Source organism: Lolium perenne, chromosome 5 (assembly GCF_019359855.2).
Source record: "Lolium perenne isolate Kyuss_39 chromosome 5, Kyuss_2.0, whole genome shotgun sequence".
NCBI classification, from domain to species: Eukaryota; Viridiplantae; Streptophyta; class Magnoliopsida; order Poales; family Poaceae; genus Lolium; species Lolium perenne.
The window spans coordinates 62,761,750-62,773,641 of NC_067248.2; the positions used below are offsets into that span (position 1 = coordinate 62,761,750).

At 41.4% G+C, this 11,892-nt stretch overlaps 2 protein-coding genes across 3 annotated transcripts; one reads left to right on the forward strand and one right to left on the reverse strand.

Annotated features, from left to right (window-relative positions):
• The first annotated feature begins 726 nt into the window (after positions 1 to 726).
• LOC127299343 (uncharacterized) lies at positions 727 to 4,553 on the forward strand. Of its 2 annotated transcripts, none has more exons than XM_051329295.2 (11): positions 727 to 897; positions 1,043 to 1,163; positions 1,330 to 1,394; positions 1,688 to 2,172; positions 2,278 to 2,438; positions 2,546 to 2,743; positions 2,821 to 2,983; positions 3,069 to 3,157; positions 3,243 to 3,713; positions 3,855 to 3,933; positions 4,026 to 4,553. In XM_051329295.2, exons 1-11 carry the CDS (start codon positions 794 to 796, stop codon positions 4,331 to 4,333), a joined length of 2,244 nt encoding a protein of 747 aa, XP_051185255.1. In that variant the 5' UTR covers positions 727 to 793; the 3' UTR covers positions 4,334 to 4,553. The 2 variants fall into 2 exon arrangements, with proteins under 2 accessions (XP_051185255.1, XP_051185256.1); XM_051329296.2 differs by having other exon boundaries at positions 729 to 897; positions 3,246 to 3,713.
• A 364-nt stretch (positions 4,554 to 4,917) lies between these two features.
• Positions 4,918 to 11,184, reverse strand: LOC127299342 (kinesin-like protein KIN-14Q). The gene is made up of 19 exons (XM_051329294.2): positions 10,908 to 11,184; positions 9,712 to 9,878; positions 9,405 to 9,548; positions 8,954 to 9,211; positions 8,796 to 8,867; positions 8,637 to 8,702; positions 8,405 to 8,497; positions 8,115 to 8,243; positions 7,953 to 8,034; positions 7,771 to 7,866; positions 7,515 to 7,691; positions 7,320 to 7,426; positions 7,058 to 7,235; positions 6,783 to 6,942; positions 6,443 to 6,696; positions 6,198 to 6,361; positions 5,943 to 6,101; positions 5,250 to 5,698; positions 4,918 to 5,158 (listed from the first exon to the last, which is right to left on the reverse strand). Exons 1-19 carry the CDS (start codon positions 11,008 to 11,010, stop codon positions 4,993 to 4,995), a joined length of 3,024 nt encoding a protein of 1,007 aa, XP_051185254.1. The 5' UTR covers positions 11,011 to 11,184; the 3' UTR covers positions 4,918 to 4,992.
• Positions 11,185 to 11,892: the final 708 nt, after the last annotated feature.

Here is an 11,892-nt window from a genome sequence, read left to right on the forward strand (position 1 = left end):
GCCTTTCTTCCACATAGCACAAGATTCTTCTAATAAAATCCCCAATCTACTGATCATCGACGTCAGTTCGTCCGGGACAGCGAATGTCAGTTCATACATGTTTAAGGAACTGCAAAGGAAGCTTCGCCAGCACATATATTTGCTAAAAAATGCTGGAAAATATGTACGCCAAGATGTACAGAGCTACCTCTTGTCGTCAACTACAAATGGAAGAGAAGAAATGTTTGAATCGCACCGCCACAAAAACGAGAACAAAAAACGAATTTACTAGTTGGGCTTGGGCGGTTCACTGGCAGCCTTTCACAATCCACACAACACAAAGATTCTTTCAAGAAAATCCCCAATCCACTGCTCGACGTCAGTTCGTCCGGGACGGCGAACGTCAGCTCGTACAGTACATTTTTAGGAACTGCAGAGGAAGCCTCGCTCGCCAGCTCATAATTTTGCTAAAAATGTTAGAAAATATGTACTCCAAGACCAAGAGAGGAATGTAGGGAGCTGCCTCCTGTCGTCAACTACAAAGGGTAGAAAAGAAATGTTCCAAACGCACCGCCAGAAAAACAAGAAGAAACGATCAGAGAACAAACTAATCCCCCCATTGACAATTACAAGTGTCGTAGAGCATAGACAATTCAAACGCTGCCACGTCTTAGCACAAGAAAGTAAACATGCCCCACTGAACTTTCCCAGCTTGTTCCTGCAGGTTTCCCTCCATTTCCTGCCCCCTTCCTCTCCCTCTGCTTCTCCTCTATATCTGCCCGCGCCATGGACTTCTCCACTCCTTTCTCCCCCAATGGTTTCTTCCAGCCGCCCCCTCCCATGGTCCGGCTCCGGCGACAACTCCGACTATGGCGGCCAGCTCTCCCGCCCTTGCAAGCGTTGGAGATCGCTTGTCATGTGGGTCTCCCTTTGCCTTTTTCAGTTGTTGTGCTCAAGTCAACCCCTGGTCAACTCCCCTTCTTTCACATGATCCTGAGTTGATCTGAAGGTCTTGAAGATTTTCTGGTTTTTTTTAACTGAACCTGGATCCTTTTGGCGGCAGGCATGTGAGGAGGAGGAGGAGGACCATGGACCAGGGAGTGTTTGGTTTTAGAGGGATGGTCGTTGGTGAGGAGTTCATGGCCATGTTCCTCCCATTTTACGCCAATATGGTTCAGAGAGTGGTCAGTATTTCTCTCCCTTTCTTGATCTTCTTTTACATTCACGGCTGTTTGTGATAATTCTTAGGCAGAATGTTCAAAGAAATTGCTCCAAGGAACAACAGCTAAAGGAAAAGCCTATTATTTATTGGGTATTATTTTAAAAAATTCTGACATTTGCATTTTCCAGGTTTCAGAGGAGGTGGGGAAAGCAATATCCAGACATTTCAACGCAGCAGCAGCAGCACCTCCAAGGTAAGGAGTATACTTTTATTTTGTTATTACCAAATTAGATTCCATTTTACAGAAGTTTTTTCTGTGCTCCCACTGTTCCTATGGTTTAGTTTGCGGTTACTGAACTGTGATATGGTGTGCTGTACTCTTTTTTTTTAACTGATGGTGTGCTGTACTTATTTATATCCTGCTGTAGAAAATGCCAAACGCACGCTAAATCTTCTCGAAAAGAGTCTCCTCAAATGATACATGCTAAGATGTCCAAATATGTTTTCGTTTGCTCAATTTAAATGTTATTTTTAAACTATATGTAGGCAACTAGTAGGCTGGAACCAGCGTCCGAGGTATCAGCTCACGTTCCTGAATGGTCTGAAACCTGTTTACACCATGATGAAGTTGGAAGCCAAGGATGGATCGGCTCTTAGGGTGGCCATAGTCGAAAACCTCGAAAACGATCAGTCGAGTATCGTCAGGTTTGGTTATCTTTCTTCAGCTAGGGTTGAGGTTGTAGTCCTCCATGGAAATTTCAATGCTAAAAATGAGGAAAGCTGGACCCCTGAAGAATTCAATAAGCATATAGTGTGGGGGCGAGAGAAGAGTGCGAAACTCCTCAACGGTGATCTGACACTGAAACTCAGTGGAGGGGAGGCTTTCCTTGAAAGTGCCAACTTCACCGATAACTCCAGCTTTACCAGCACCAAGAAGTTCAGGCTGGGGCTGAGGCTTGTCAATGCTTCTGGAGAGAGGGTTCTCGAAGGAATCACTGAGCCTTTTCGCGTGAAGGAGCGCAGGGTCGAAGGTATGCCTATTTGTCTGAAAGTTAGGTTGTTCATTGGATTTTTCTTCAGAAATGCACCTTCTCATATTTGTCGAGCTGAGACTATGCCTCTTGCTGTCGTTGCAGGCTTTGAAAAGCACTACCCCCCATTGCTGGACGACGAAGTTTGGCGTTTGGAAAGGATTGGTAAGAATGGGGCTTACCACCAAGCCTTATCAGGCAGTGGGATTTATACTGTGCAGAAGTTACTACAATCTTATAAGAAGAATGAACAGAAGCTATTCAAGGTAAGGGTTCTATGGATTTCCTTTATTAAAAAAACACTTCACGACGTTTTCATGGAGCAAGCTATTGATATTGGACTGACAAGATCCTTGGATTTCTCCTCTTCTAGACTTTCACCAAGATGTCACCGGCAGCCTGGAAAGCCATCATAGGGCATGCCATGACATGCAAAGTCGGCGACGCTCTCTACTTGTATGAAATTAAGGAAAACAACATGGGCCTTTTCTTTGATGCCATACTTCAGCTTGTTGGGGTGAAGTTTGGTGATTGTTACAAGCCCGTAGATCAGCTTGACCAAGTAGAGAAGGTGATGTATATCCCCACTCTCTTCAAGTTTGATATTTTCTCACTGATCCTCTAACATTTGGTGTTCTTTGTTCACAGAATTTAGTCGAGATTCTGAAGCAAGGTGCTTATGAGAATATGAAGGATATTCAGTATGATTATAAGATGTTCAACCACTCTCCTGTACCACTTCATAGGTTTCACGCAAAGGGTGCTTCTGGGTCGAGCAACGTTCTTCCGAATCAGCAGATACTGAATTATGGTAACACCTTGGGTTCTAATGAGTTTGATTCTTAGCTGTAATAATTCTTTAGGAACTTCAGTTATTGATGTCAATTTGTTGGCAGGTCAATACAGTAGGTTTCCAGGCGAATGCTCAAATAGTCAAGGATTTGAATCAATGGAGAGGGTTTATTCTTCCCAACGAGCCAGCAATGTAAGTAGTAATGTTTTAAATATGAATTTTAGTAATGGATCAGAAAACATAAAATTACTCTAAGACACTGTTATCAATTTTGAAGCAGGCTTCAGTGGACATGTCAGGATTTCTGCATGGTCAGACTTCCAATGATGTTAGCCATCAAATAGCCACACACGAATTTACACCATATAATCCAAGCCAAGGAATTCTCTTAGCTGGACCAAGAATCACACAGTTGCATATACCAAATACTGGAAGAACAGATTTTGGTCCAGATGTTACTCCTGCTATTGTTCATGACAACATTCAGGCAGGCAGGTCAGGTTGCACTTCCAATGATGTTGGCCATCAAATAGCCACAAACAAATTTACACCATATAATCCAAGCCAAGGAATTTTTTTACCTGGACCAAGAATCACACAGTTGCGTATACCAAATACTGAAAGAACAGATTTTGGTCCAGATGTTACTCCTGCTATTGTTCATGAGAACATTCAGGCAGGTCAGATTGCTATGCAATTCGGTCAGAATGGGCAGAAGTATTCTGATTTTCCTGAAGAATCGTATACTGTAAGATTACTTTTTTCTTACATTGTGACTTTTGATTCCGGAAATACCTCTTATCAAAGTGAATATCAATATAATTTGAAACTGAATATTTCATTGCATACTCTTAAACTGAACAAAATCACATCTCTTTTGCGCCTGCAGAGCTTCTCTGTCTGTAGTTCAACGTCTACATACACAAACACGGATTCTACGCAGCCTCACTTCCAGCTTACAAGCAACAGTAATTACTCTGATACATTACCTTTACTGCTAGTTACCTCAGTTTGGTGCTGACTTACACCGGAACTAATTAGCTCTGGATGACATCTGCAGGAGAGAGTTTCATCAACCAACCTGACCCACTGTATAGTGGCCAGACACTAATGCATTCACATCGAGTTGTGACTGGCTTTCAGCCATCAAGAACAAACAGCTTTGACTCGGTAGAAAATGATCAGCTCATACATCGCTTCATTTCTAAGATGTTAAGCAGTGAAGGGGCCACAACACCTTTGTCGCCGCGCAAGTGGGTCAAGATCAAGGCAGCATTGAAGCTAGCATCTGTAGGGCGACTCTCCAGGGCCTCGAGAAGGGGTCTAAATAGTCCCCTGGGAAGGCCAAGGCTGGTACCAACAATATGACCCTTCTGAATGGATAAACATCCATCTTCATGTTGTACTCCATGGTATTGATAAAGATAAAACCTAGTTAGTTGAAAGTAGCAGTGATGTTGTCAAATAGTCCGGTATCTCTACACAATGGAGCTTGTATTGTGATTTGTTAGCAACAATATGCTTATGTAAAGAATTCTGAATCTTAGTTGTTATTGATGAACTCAGGGGTCAGGACCATATATAAAAAGCATGCAGCTTCTCACTCTTTCTCCTGAAGTTCCTTGGAGGCAATACTTTAAAAAATGAAAAGGCATGCCTCTGTTACATGCTACTAAAGAAATGAATGACAAAAAATGCTATAAATATAGCATGTCTATTAGAAGGAACTACTTACAAGGTGTTGTGCTCGTGAACAAATGGTACAACAGAAATTTCTAGCATGGATGTCATACAGATCACACATATGAAACTCCCTTCATGTTTATATTCTTTCTGTACTCTTGGAGGTCTTCTATCCATATTTTATTTGGTGTAATAAAACAATTCAGCCAGCGACTGTAAATCACTCTACGTTGTTTATCTTTCCAGAGAGTTTCAAGGAAGATTTGTTAAAAAAAGCTTTCTGTTGATCTGATGTCAGCACAGATGATGATGGTAGCAACAAAATCTACCTTCACACTGATTGATTATTTTGCAACGTTAATTTTCCCATTTGGAGTTCTTCTCCCATCTGTACCATTCAAAATATGTTTGCTGTTCCTGATCGGTGTTTTTTGAGCAGAGCTCCTGACTGGTGTTTGTAGCCTTTTCTGTGATTGTGGCACTGGTGACTTGCATGCCGGATTTGTACTCCTGAGTAATGAAAACCAACAGAAATAGGTTAAATTTATCTAATCATGTGCAAAAAACAGTTCCATGAGTATAAACAGGAAGCTGGATTCACCTCATTATCATATTATTTGTATTCTTTGTTTGATGCTTCTTTTTATTTGAAATGCCTCCACTGGGAAAACCAACAGGTTTCAGGCCACTAGCTGACAGCACCATTTCTTGGTCTGGGGAACAGCTAGCAACACCATCAAATTCGTCTGAATCCTGGCTTGGTACAGACTCAACCTTACACCTTTGTTGCCCAGGAGTGTGTCTTTGATAGAAGAAAGTCGGGAGCATCGTGTGTGTGGTGAGGTTAGGCTCCAGCTCTGGTACGGATTTGCCATTCTCAAATTGGTTTTGACCAACAGCTCCCTTATCTACCCAGCCACCTGATCCTTTTTCTTTCGGAAGATCATTGCAGTTGTCGATCCAGTTAGGTGAGTTGTTCTTGGCGAGGATGCCAGCTCCAGGCAAATCAAATTTTAGCTTTTTTTGCATTGGGGTCACATTGTTCGGTACCTAAAAAAAGAAACATTAAACCTATATTACAGCCTCGGATGTCAAGAATATTAGGCGCTAACATATTGTCCACTTAATGACATTTCCATATAACCATATTAGAAGGCTTTCACTGGCCTGTAGATATTTCATGAATGCCATTTCCGCCCAAGATTGCAGCCACAACTACTTCTCACATATTGTTTTTAAAATTAATTTTGCAATGCACAAGATAAGGAGTTGACATTGGCTGTAAAAGAGTTACCTCTATGTTTCCAACTTCTTCCATTGGCTGCCTGTTTTTATGGAATACAGGTGTTGCATTGCCTCTGCTAATCTTGTATATGTTTGGGCTTGACTGTGTGCTCCGAATGTTTTCTGATTCTCCTCCCTTCTTAGCGAGTGCTGCCTTGAGGCAAGCAATCTGAAACGAGCAAAAATTACAGAAGTATCTTATACATCTCAACGGCAGTACATATAGCTAATACACAGAAACTAGAAATCAGAAATAATTAAGCACCTGTTCTTTGAGCTCCCTAACCTCGCCACCTTCTTTATTTGCTTTTGCGGCGCCAAGCTCAACAGAAGCAACTCGTTCAGCAAATTTCAATGTGCTTATTGTTTCATTTACAGCATCTGGTTCCGGGCTTATGTGCACAAACATCAGCGTTTTTGCTTGTCCTCCTAAACATTGCACCGCAATACTTAGAACATTGATTGGAGTACTAAAAATGCGAAAATTAGGATGCTGGATTAGCAGAATACCTAGAGAATCTTGCAAAAGCTGGGTAAGCTTGCTGTTTCGGTAAGGGACATGTGAGTTTTTCTGAGCCAGGGACGCAATCACATCTCCTAGTGCTGAAAGCGACTTGTTTATGTACAGTGCCTCCTTTAACCTATCTCCTACAACTTCAGATTTATCAACTCTTTCACTACCAGCTAGATCAACAAGATGCATGCAACCTCTCAAGATTGCGCCAGATGTTATGTCACATCCTTGAACATGAACAGTAAGGCAACTGCATGCAGGTTTCAATCATAAGTACAAAGAATAACTATATGGACAAATACTTCTATGTTTGAACAAGGTATGTTCATGCCAAACCTATGGGAGCGGCTACTTCGGTCATTGATGGCTGTTGAACCCACTGCACGATTCTTTTGGCCTTGATTCATCAACTCAACAACATCAGAGGTTGATGTGACAGGGACTATACTTGCATCCGGAACTGCAAGCCCTTTCTGTGAAGTATTTCTTATTTCTAATGTAGCTCAACGTTAAGGAGGCTCATGATATGCATCAATAAGTAAGATGAAAGGAGATCAACAGAGAACTTTCTTTGGACCAAATAACAGAGAATTTGAAATGTATAAAAGGATATCTTCTGTTTCCACTATCTTGAAGGAGGTCTCTCACTTGCTCGTTGTAGATCTCAATCATCTGGACAGAAATTTCATAATCGATTGTCCCCTTTCTTTGTGCTTGAAGATTAAATAAGTCATTCAGTGCTCTGTAGTTAACACCAACGCTTTGCTCGCTCAGTAAATTAGGTCCACTCTGCATAACATCACAAAAATGATCTCACCTTGTTTACCCTTTTCCTAAGAAATAATGAAATGTTCTCTTAGCGAAGCTTATTACCATTGTATAGGTCTTCCCTGATCCGGTCTGGCCATAAGCAAATATGCAAACATTGAAACCATCAAGAACTGAACGGATCAAAGGTTGCATATCTGAAAAGACTTCCTCTGCATTAGCAAAAGAAAAGCACTAGGTTCAGTACTCAAGGAAGGTCAAGCTAATTGGGACTAAAGAAACAAAAGGGCAATTTATAACCTTGAGTGGCTGCTGGGCCAAAAACCTTGTTGAAAGTAAAAGATTTGCTTCCATCTTTCCCATATTTTGTGGGAGTGATTATTGTGATGGTTCTTTCTTCCATTCCAGCAACACTTGTCGAGGAATTTTCTTGTCCAGGTAGAAAAGGCCTCACGCGACAATATACTCTAATATTTCCTGGTAATAAAACAAAACAAAATTTAAAATGTAGACTAGTATCCTTCATATCTTATTCCTTCAGCACCAACAATGGTACCTTTAAGATCCTGTATTTGGTTGTACAACTTGCGGTTATCCTCCAGAACTTTATGGTAGCCAGAAGCCGCATTAGACAGGATTTGCAAATGCTTTCCTGTTAACATGGTAAAAATGGTATTTCTTAAATGCATTTGGAGCAAAAAAAAAGTTAGATATAGGAAAAACTCAATTATAAGTTACCCATTTTAGTAAAATCTTCAGAGTATTGTAAACTCAGTTCCTCCATTCCAGACTTAACAGAAGAAAGGTTTTTTCTTAATTCCTGCAGGAAGCATAACATGTCAAGAGATCATAGCTGAAAATGTAGGCATCAAATAAGGAACGTAAACAACAGAAAAATACCAGGATATGTTTCTGCTGTACGTCATAATTTGCTTCTACCCCTAGCTGGAACTGTTGAGCTGCACAACCACCATTCAGAACTACAGAGCTGACTTCTTCATTGAGACTCAAGGGACATAACTCATCCATCTTAATTTCATTCGCCAAACAATGAAGAACATTAGTAAATATGATACCTCCCCAGCCATGTAGAAACTTGTTTTCCCAGAATGTACAGCTGTTTACATTCAATTCAAAACTAACGATCAACTGTGTATATATCTAGCCACTAGATGGCAAAAACAATATACCTTAACTCGATTACTGGTGGAAGATTGATCTTGCGATAGTGTGTCTGCTATGGAAAATGGGTCAGTCCCTTTAGAGGCCCCTATGCATTTCACCTGTGATAATATTTGTCCAAATGAGTAAACATGTACAGTTAAATATTCTCATCCTCAGATAAAAGTGATACAACTAACAAAAGGCCCCAGAGAATCTGGATAAGCCCAATTTTCTGAATAATAGCGGAATGTAACGTACTAAGTGCTGGTTTGCAGTTCGACACTCATATTCCTGAATAACTTTACTTAGAAGTGACTCAACAATCTGCAAGATAGCAAATACTTTGTTGTCATTCTTGATGTCCATCAGTTACGACTGCATAAAGACCAGCTATTTATTCAAGCAAAGTAGGCTCACCAGCGGGACTTCTTCTGGTTTCTTATCCAAGAGAAGGGTATGGACAAGCATTTTAATGGATTCTGAAGTAGCCTATAATGATGAAGATAAAGGCCATTACGAAATACACCACATGACTGGGTCTAAAATAAGAAACGATACCACATCATAATACTTACCATCTCACAGGATTCTATGCAACAATCAGTTGTCAAATTTTGCTCTGGCGAAATACCATTCTGGATTGGCTCTGCTGTGTGGCTTCTCATTAACTTATTCATAAAAGCATCAGAATTCTTGAGTATGAAATACTTTCCAGGTATCGAAGGCTTTGAAATGCCACCATATTTAGATGGAGTCTGTCTCCCTGATGTCTTACTTTCACTGAATGACCTCAGAGCAAGAACACAGTCCACAACTCGAACACCCTTGCCACCCTATGTTCCAATTAGCAGATAAAATATATTTATTTTGTTATAGCTAAAGTAGCCCATATATTAACTTTGGCTTCCATTTGAAGTTCCTTATCAATCAGGATACAAGTTCAAACCACCTAGGAAATATTGAATTTTATAGCTAAAAGAAAGGGCTTGCTACATGAGCTCTCTACAAAGCATGAAAAAGAAATACCTTCTCCAAATCAGAATGCTCGAATGTAGGGAGCCCTAAATCTTGTACATTGACAAGGAAGTTCCGCAAGTTCTCGAAGTACTGATATGCACATAGAGCTGAGCCATCTGCTGGTACACCAGTATCTGAGGGGGCTTCCACAACCTAATACCAGTATAACATTAGCAAAACAATCGGCATCATATATTAGCACGGCTAACTTTTTCTAAGTAATGGGGAAGAGGACTAAAACATGCCATGCAAGACTCCAATGAAACGCATGGCAGCTAAATAAACTATAGATATTGAAGGTCATAACTGCAACTACCTTAGGTATGGCACCAGGCTGAACCTTATTCAGTGCATTGCAAAGAACAATTCCATTTCTCAGCCCAAGCCGGAATTCCTCCTCAGAGGGCTCTTCTGGTAGGTCCCTTGCACATACGATCCCAACTGTTCTTCGCAACCAGCTGGCTGCATCATACCGTCTATTTGCTGCATTTTCAACCCAAGCAAACCATGAGTTCACCTTGTGCCGGTACATTGTAGTAATCATGCAAAACAATTTTCGTAAGAACCACAACAATCATACATTATCAATTTGAAGATTCAAATCAATCTACTTAGTGTTAGCATATGGAAACAACACCTCATCAACCATCACAACAGTATAATTTAATTTGCAAAGTGAATGAAAAAATCGGCACAGCATTGTCATTAGCTACCCACACAGCAGTATAGCTTTGCAAGTGGATTACACAATTGGCATAGCTACCATCACAGCAGTATAATTTGCAAACACAATCAGCACTGTACTATCATTAGCTACAATTGGTTTAGACAGAACAATCATCAAGGCATAAAAAGCACCACTATGAACTCGATGCAAGCTCAAATCAAGACAACCACTACCAGAAAAGCCTTTAAACTAGTAGTAGTATCCACACAAACTTACGCCCTTGACCACGCCAGAAAATTCGAGTTAAAGCGCATCTTGTCACTGGCGCATCTCGCCTAAATCAAAAGCCGAAACATCGGGATTAAGCCCCCATCACAGGTACCATCACAGCAGTGTAATTTACTAGGAGAATCAGGCACAGTGTAATTTACGAAAATCGAACTGTACAATCAGCACTGGACTATCATTAGCTACAGCTACTTTAGACAGACCAATCGTCAAGATCAAGGCATAAAAGCCGGCACTATGAGCTCAACGCGAGCTGGAATTCGAACAACCACACCAGAAAAAACCTTTGAACTAGTGCGCAATCCACTCAAATTTACGAGCCCTGATCACACCAGGGAATTCGAACTAAACCGCATCTGGTCGGTCACTGTCGCATCTCGCCTAAATCAAAACGGAAAAACACCGAGATCAATCCACCATGTAGTTTCCGCATTCGGCGACTCGTTTCGCAAAAAAATTCAGCCAAATCACCCAGCCGACCAAGAAGGCCAGATCACTAAATTACCGCCCGGGCGCGTTCAGCGCGATCCGCGCGCGGCAAGTGCGCGAGAACTCACCGGCCTCCTGGGCCCTCCGGGTGGCGACGTCGACGTCGCTCAGCGCCCCGTGATTCCGCAGCACGCGCTCCTGGGCCACCGTCGCCGCCGCCGCCGTGTCCATGGTTGAAGAAGGCACCGATTCCGGCGAGACCCGGCTGGTGTGCGTGGCCTGGGAGGGAGGAGGAGGCGGAGGCGGCGGGAGTGGATGGCCGGATCGGGGCTGGACTCGGCTGCTGCAGTGGTGGGGTAGTGAGGCCTGAGGGGTTTGCCTTTCTTGGGCTCCGCCGCTGTGTTTTCGAATGGTGGTGGCGCTCGTGAGGGGAAGAGAGCGGTTGGGGGGGCATGTGGGGATCCCAATGGGTCAAAATGTACATGTTCTTTTTCTAAAGTGAAGTGTACCCTCTTGTCTTGGTTAAAAAAAAAATGTGTGTAGATCTAGCCAAAAGTCAGCGTATTTCTAAGTTTCAACAATTTACAGTACGTACAATTTATTTTAAAACGTATCCTTTTTAAATGAAACGTACCTGCACGGTTAAAGAAATAAGGTGTATAGATTTCGTCAAAAGTCGCTGATTTTTAAGATTAAACAATTTTCAGTACAGAAAAAAGTGTGAAGAAATTATAGTACTCCCACCAATCCATATTAATTGTCTAGATACATCCATATTAGTGAAAATTAGTATAAATCAAACGAAGTACTAAGATCTTGTAATACAAACTAATATCATTATACCCATCATAAACTACATATTTACATTATATTTATTCTACACATTTTGTCGGAATTAATATTTTTTTAACATTTAACTAAATTTATATGCCTTATTTATTTTTGAAACGGAGGTAGCAGCTTCTTCGAACATTGAAGTTTAGAGCATGTGCAATCTAGTCCTCAAACTCGGGAACTACCCCATTTAGGACATGGAACTTGCCGATGGTGCGTTACACACAACCTCATGATGCCAGGTTTGGAAGCAGCTCTCTGTTTTTTAAAATTTTATAT